At 60.1% G+C, this 7154-nt stretch overlaps 1 protein-coding gene across 4 annotated transcripts in view; it reads left to right on the top strand.

Moving 5' to 3' along the window:
- Positions 1 to 7031, top strand: part of LOC106749270 (histone acetyltransferase KAT6B-like) — a 26244-nt gene extending 19213 nt beyond the window's left edge. For all 4 annotated transcript variants that reach the window (XM_014628557.1, XM_014628561.1, XM_014628559.1 and 1 more), the window contains exons 5-6: positions 1865 to 2253; positions 2519 to 7031. In XM_014628557.1, the coding sequence (XP_014484043.1) occupies positions 1865 to 2253; positions 2519 to 6946 (4817 nt within the window). In that variant the 3' untranslated portion in view covers positions 6947 to 7031. The remainder of the gene's footprint in view (positions 1 to 1864; positions 2254 to 2518) is intronic.
- Positions 7032 to 7154: the final 123 nt, after the last annotated feature.

Raw genomic sequence — 7154 nt, 5'->3', positions numbered from 1 at the left:
GGGGGGGGGGGGGAGAAGTTGACGACGGATTTTTTTGAAGAGACACGCCCTCATCGCACGCGTAGAGAAGCCGCCTTCTTCTTCATTCTGCGTTACTTCGGGCACGATCATCTTACGTTTCTTCTCGCAATCATCGACACGACACCCGATGGTGATTTGTGTTTGTACGGGACTAGCTACTCTGTCGTGTCCGCGCCGTGCCATGTACATTACATGACATCTATTCGCACTGTTTTTATTTCGATCTCTCTCCCTCTCTCTATCCATCTATCTCTCTTTCATCTCGTACATCGGAGCCTTTCTTACCCTCTTCTTCGCACTTTCGGCCACGTCGAAAATCGACATCCATCCGACGTGGTTTCCACGGTGATCATCGCTGGGCATCCGAACGGTGGCCGGGTACTCTCGTTGTACTTGCGTTTCTGCAGACCAAAGTGCGCCATTCTCCGCAGAGAAAGAGAGAAAGAGACTCTCCGCCAGAATCCGATCTCCCGCGCTGAAATAGGCGAAAGGAAGACGCGTGTCGCGCGTCTACCGTTACGTAACGTTCGATCGGACACGTTCGCTCTGACGATTCGTTCCTTCGACTCTTCTCTGTCCCTCAGCCTGTAAAAACGATCGATGATGACGACGACGAGAAGTGTTTCCAGCCGCTGATACGAGAATAATACGGCACTATGGGTGACTTATCTCATTCAGCCACCCTCCTTGTACCGTTCACACTGGAGCCTACCTGCTGCTGCTGACGATTAGCAGGCACTGTTGCATAACACCGCCCCCCCCTTCACCCCCTTCTTCACGAAAGAGAAGTCCCTGCCGACGAAGAGCCAACTTTGATACTCTGCCAACACATCCCACAAACCTAACCCACAGCTTTGCTTTGGAATACTACTCACATTTTTTATTAACAGCCGTCGAATCGTCGACGCCGCATTTTTTCTTCTGTTGTAATATCTTTCTTTTTCCTTTTTCCCTCTCTCTCTCTCTCTCTCTTTCTTTCTTTTTAATCTTTCTCCAACGTTTTGTTAAGTCACGTGAGGGGGCCGGGGGGGGGGGGTTACTGCTACTGCCTCTCTCCCTCACCACGCCATGCCGGTCGATTTATAATTTTCGCTTCCTATGGTTTAATTATATAGATCCACTTTTGACCAGTCGGTTCCCCACGATAGGACGTGGCTAATTTCCCCCCACCCCCACCCCCCGTTAGTCTAAAAACGTAACGACTACTAAATCCAGCCCAGGTCGCGTCTCCCGCGAGCACCCGGCTCGTGAGTGATAATGAAATTATCCTTGGCTTTTTGTGTAATGCATCTCGTATCTCTAGTGCGAGTTTACACCATCAACCGTACAATACGCACAACCGTTTGTCCCCTTGTCTTTTCTCGCGGTATGTCGACGGACACGTGCTTTAACGTGCTCTAGAGTTAACGTTTCTTTTGTTGTTCGTTGTTTTTGCTCTTTTCCGAAAACGTGCGCGCGCGCCGGACGCCGTCCGGTGCCGCGTGTTTTGACATTTTGGCGAGTCATTCCCGACATTTTTCTCTTATATTGTTTGCGAGCTCGTCCATCAGATTTCTTTTACATGAGACACTTTTCTCCTGTTTTTTCTCTCATATATATGTATATATATATATATACAACAAAAATTGCGATTGCGATTAAAGAGCTCTAGCGTCGTACACGAAGAAAGATGTGATGATTTGTTCTTAACATCAGCGGACGATAAGTAATATGTAAAATCGACCTCCGCCGACGGGAGATTAAAAAAAAAAAAAAAAAAAACCCCCCGAGGAGAGTTGTTGCGTTGGAACGTCGCGCTTGATGTTCGCGCGAATGTTCACGGAGTCCTCTCGTTCTCTTACAGATGAGCCGGTCGTTACGCTGACTCTGCCGCCGGGTGTCACGCAGAAGGACGTGGATCTCTTCAAGGAGGCGCGCGACAAGGCGGCTCGGTTGACCGTCACCAACGACGACAGCGATCTGTTCGCCAACTCGAACGCCAGCAACGCGTCCGGCAACAGCAGCTCAGCGCGCAATCCTGCGGCGATAGTGTTCGGCCGTTACGAGGTCGAGACTTGGTACTCGAGCCCGTTCCCTCAGGAGTACGCGCGACTACCGAAGCTCTTCTTCTGCGAGTTCTGCCTCAAGTACACCAAGAGCCGGGCGGTGCTCGACAGGCACATGGACAAGTGTCAATGGAGGCATCCGCCGGCTACCGAGATCTACAGGTGTAACGGATTGTCCGTGTTCGAGGTATGCGAGCGCTTCATATCGCTTTGTGTTCTCTCAGGATCGTTCTTCTTCTTTACTCAAAAAGATTACAATTATCTAAAGGCACGTAGGCGGTGTAACTTTTGTTATCCTCTAATTTTCTTTCTGAATAGGAATTTTTTCATCGCAAATAAACAATAACGTTTGATACATAAGAGATAATNGGGGGGGGGGGGAAGACCAATTTTTTTTTCTTCACCTACGTTCGATGACTGAGGGGGCAACGTGTTCTCGCTGGGTGTTGCAGATCGACGGCAACGTGAACAAGATCTACTGTCAGAACCTCTGTCTGCTGGCGAAGCTGTTCCTGGATCACAAGACGCTTTATTACGACGTGGAGCCCTTTCTGTTTTACGCGGTGACGAAGAACGACAGGTACGGCTGCCACTTGATCGGCTATTTCAGCAAGGAAAAGCACTGCCCAGCGCAGAGGTACAACGTCTCCTGCATCATGACCTTACCGCAGTATCAGAGACAGGGCTTCGGCAGGTTTCTCATCGAGTTCAGTTATCTCCTGTCGAAGGTCGAGGGTATCCCGGGTACGCCGGAGAAGCCGCTCTCCGATCTCGGCCGTGTGTCGTATCATTCCTTCTGGAAGAGCGTGGTACTCGAGTACCTGGACTCGCATCGGAACGCGAACGGCATCAAGTTGGACGATATCACGAAGGAGACCGGCGTGTCGGCGCACGACATCGCCATGGCGATGCAGCTGCTCGGCTTCATCAAGTCGGTGCAGCTGCCCGGTGGGGGGAACTCGAAGGTGGCTGTGGTAGTCGATTGGGATAAGGTGGACGCGCACATGGCGAAGGTGCGGAAGAGTTCCCGCATCAAACTCGACCCCGACTGTCTCAGATGGATACCGTTGCTCACACAGATACCCAACCCGTATCAGACCGCGGAGGAGAGCGGCGACACCAGCTCGGAGGTGTCCCCCGCGGCGACGGAGCCGAAGGCTGCGCCGGCGGTCGTCGAGAAGATACAGAAGGTGAAGATAAAGAAGAAGCCGAGGGGTAGGAGAATCGGCCAGAGGAGGTCGACGCCCTTGAAGCCGAGGCCTCCGCAGAAGAACACGCTGCAGAAGGACGCGGGCAAAGAAGAGAAGGACGCTAAAGACGCGGTCAGGGCGTCGAAGGAGTCGAGGGAGTCCGCGAAGGAGAGTCGCGGTAACGTCGAGAGCGCCGACAGCCGGAAGGACGGCGAAGCGGACTCGAAGAGCGGCGCGGCGGCCTCTTCTACATCGAGGAACTCCCGCGCGGTCAGCTCGGCGAAGAACAACACCCCCGCTCCGACCAGTCCGCCGAAGACGACGCACGTGATGACGATGTCGAAGAGGAGGATCAGACCGCCTAAGACGTACCTGGCCGAGTCGGCGGCCGCCGTCACGACGCCGCTGAGGAAACGCAAACATTCCGACAAGACTGAAGCCGCGGGCAAGGAGGAGGTGAACATCCGGAAAAGGACGCGGGAGTCCCTGAGGGAGCGGGACAAGGAGCAACGCGAGCCCGAGCGCGACAAGGAGAAGACGAAGGACAAGGAGAAAGCGAAGGAGAGCGAGTCCTCGCCGAAGGAGACGCCGACGGCACCGCCCAAGCCGGAGTCGACGAGCCGACGAGCACCGCTGCCGTTGACCCCGAAGTCCCCGTCGAAGAAGCAGTGCAAGGTGGACGACATCCTGCTGAAGGTCACCAGCAGGCAGACCAAGTACATGCAGATGAAGCAGGCGAAGGAGAAAAAGGCGGAGGAGGCGCAGTGCAACGGCGGCAAGGAAGAGGCGCGAGACTCGAACTCGTCGAAGAATTCGTCGACGCTGTCGAGACGGGGCAGGACCAAAACGGCGGCGACGACGACGACGACCTCGACGACGACCACGACGACGACAGCGGCGACGGCGAAGACTACGACGACGACGTCGTCGTCGACGGAGGCTCTGAAGATGCCGCAGTTGAAGCCGGAACCGCCCACGAAGAACCGAGCCGAGAGTCCTGTGATACCGCCACCGTCGTTATCCCCACCACCTTCCGCGGAACCATCCGTGAAAAACGGCTCCGTTCGAGCGGCCGTGAAGCAACCGTCCGCACCGGACCTACCGTCGAAGCACTCGACGGTCGCCGCCGGCAACGCCGCGGACAGCAAGAGCGAGAGCGCGGAGGAGAACAACGGCTCGACCGCAACCGCGGAGACGGAGGTGGCGTCCGCGAGTCCTGGTGAGTACGAGGGTGGCGACGAGGACGAAGGCGAAGAGGAGGAGATGCCCGCGCCTAAACCCGGCAAACAGCAGCCGTCCTCGCCTGTCGCGGAGAAGCCCGCGAAGGAGGTCGTCCGAGTGGACGACGAGAGGGCAGTAGCGGACGACAAGTCGCAGGAGGCGGAGAGCTCCCCGCAGAAGGCGGAGCCGGCGGCACCGGTCGGCGACGATCAGACTGAAACTTTAAACGAATGTGATAAGGACTCCGAGACTGAGAGGCCCGTGCGCAGTCCGGAGGCATCGAAAACAGTACCTGAAGTTGCTTCACCAAAAGAGGAGGAGGTCGACAAGCCGGAGGCCGCCGGTCTGCCGAAGAGGGACGACCCCAAGGAAGAGTTTGTCTGCGAGACGACGACGAAGGAAACGAAGCTCGATCTGACGCGGCCGAAGGCCGAGGCGTCTCCCGCGACGACGACGCCGGCGACGACGGAGAAACGGGGCGTCAGCAACAACGCGACGACGACGACGGAGGTCGAGCCGCTGACGCCTCAGGAAAAGGCGGTGCCCGCGACGTTGGAGCAGCAGGACACCGCGCTGCAGACGCAGACGGACGAGCTGAAGCAGCACTCGCCCGAGAGCGGCAAGACGACGCCCCACTTGGAGAACCCGGGCTCGGTGAAGCGAACGCCACCGTCGCAGCCGGACCTGCCGTCCATGGGGGTCTACACCCCGGATTCGACCACCAATTCGGTGCACTCGCTGCACTACGGCCAGTGCGACCTGGACGTCAGCCAGCTAGGCCTCGAGTCGCCCACGTCCATAGCGAGCGACCTCGCGTCGCAGAACAGCGTGGAGCGGCCGCCGAGCGCGCTACCGTCCATCCCGCCGTCGGTGAGTGCGCCGATGACGGTGTCCATGCAGATCGCTGCGCCGGTAACGTCGTCGTCGTCGCCGATGCCTGTGAACTTACCTACGTCGCAGCAGCAGCAACAACAACAGCAGCAGCAGCAGCAGGTGCAGTACGCCGACTGCTCGATGTCGCAGCACACGCCGCCCGCTCACGTGGGCATCGGCCATCCGATGCACCCACAGCCGCAGTCCCTCCAGCAGCCGCGCACCCCGCAGTCGCACACTCCGCAGAGCATCCCGACCCAGAGCCCGCAGCCGTTGCCGCAGAGTCACACGCCGCAGCCGTTGCCGCCGCAGAGCATACCGACTCAGAGTCCGCAGCCGATGCCGCAGAGCCACACGCCGCAGCCGCTGCCCCAGGCGCACACGCCCCAGCCGATGCAGCTGTCGTTGGGGCAGCAGAGCATGGCGCACCAGCCGTCGCAGCCTCCCCCGCAGTCGCACAGCAAGAGGGCGAGCGGCTCGCAGACGACCCACCGGTCCAGGTCGACGCAGCAGAGCGGCAGGTCGTCCCACCGCGCCACTCCGCCCGCGACGCCCCACGGGCAGACCTCGCAGAGCGGGCACAGCAACAGCACCGTCGCCCACAGCGGCGGCGGCAGCGCGCACACGGTGCCGCCGCAGTACCAGCAGTCGCCCTCCGCGTCGATGAGCGTGCCGATGACTCACCCGCACTCCCACTCGGCCCACGCCGCCGCCGCCGCGCACTCCCACAACATGGCGGTGATCTCGCAGGGCAACTACATGGCGGTCGCGGGCTCGCAGGGCTTCCCCGCGCAGAACACCTACGTGATACAGCACCGGGGCGGACGTTCCGGCGCCCCGACGCCCTGCACCACCGCGACCAACTTCTACATACAGACGAGCGCGATGCCGCCGCACTCGCACACCCCGGCGCCGCCCTCGCTGGCGGCGTCCGGCAACCACCAGGCGACGAACTCGTGCAGCCTCGCGAAGCTGCAGCAGCTCACCAACGGCCTGGACATGATCCCGCCGACGCCCTCGCCGGCGATGAACCTGACGCCGCCGCCGCCGATACCGCACACGATGACGCCGCCGCAGACGTCGCGGCAGCTGCCGACGCCGCCGCAGGTGCCGCTCGGCTACGCCAAGAACTACTACAACGTGAACACCGTAGGGCCGCCGGGCACGCCCGGCCCGCCCAGCCGCTCCGCCTCGAGGTCGTCGGCGAACGCCGCGGCCAACATGGCCTCGCTCACCCAGCCGTACCCGAGCGAGAGCCTCTACCGGCAGAGCCTCGACCCGGGCGGCGCCTGTCCGCAGATGCAGAGCGCCGCCAGCCGCGTCAGCCCGAACGTCACGCTCAACACGAATCTCATGGCGGCCGCGCAGTACGGCTACCGGGTGGCCCAGCCGGCCACCGGCTACATGAACCAGGCGGCCCAGTTGGGCGGCTTCATGAATCAGGCGAGCCAGCTGCCGGTGGGCGTGGTGAACGTGCCGGCGCCTTACCCGCAGGACCCGCACCAGCAGAACCCGGCGGCGGTCTACACCACGTATCACGGTTACATCAACGGCGGCCTGATGCAGCCGCTCAACAGCACGATGAGGCCGCGTTAGGTCCACCCGGGCGCGAAGTGGAGTCGTACGGACCACTCTGGCTTCCTCTCATCGCGCCAGCGGCCCGCTGGATCGCTGGAACGACCGCCGGGACCCCAGTGAGCGAACGAGCAGCGGCCGACGACGTCCCATTGACGCGCGCGCTCTGTTTTGCTTCCATCTGCTCGCTCTCTGTCCTCGAGGAATCGGCGCCCCCCCCCCCCCCCCC

The sequence above is a fragment of the Dinoponera quadriceps genome, unplaced genomic scaffold, assembly GCF_001313825.1.
Source record: "Dinoponera quadriceps isolate SergipeBrazil2010 unplaced genomic scaffold, ASM131382v1 scaffold2952, whole genome shotgun sequence".
Taxonomy (NCBI): Eukaryota; Metazoa; Arthropoda; class Insecta; order Hymenoptera; family Formicidae; genus Dinoponera; species Dinoponera quadriceps.
The sequence above is the reverse complement of the archived record's forward strand: the minus strand, read 5'-3'. Positions and strand labels throughout refer to the sequence as shown.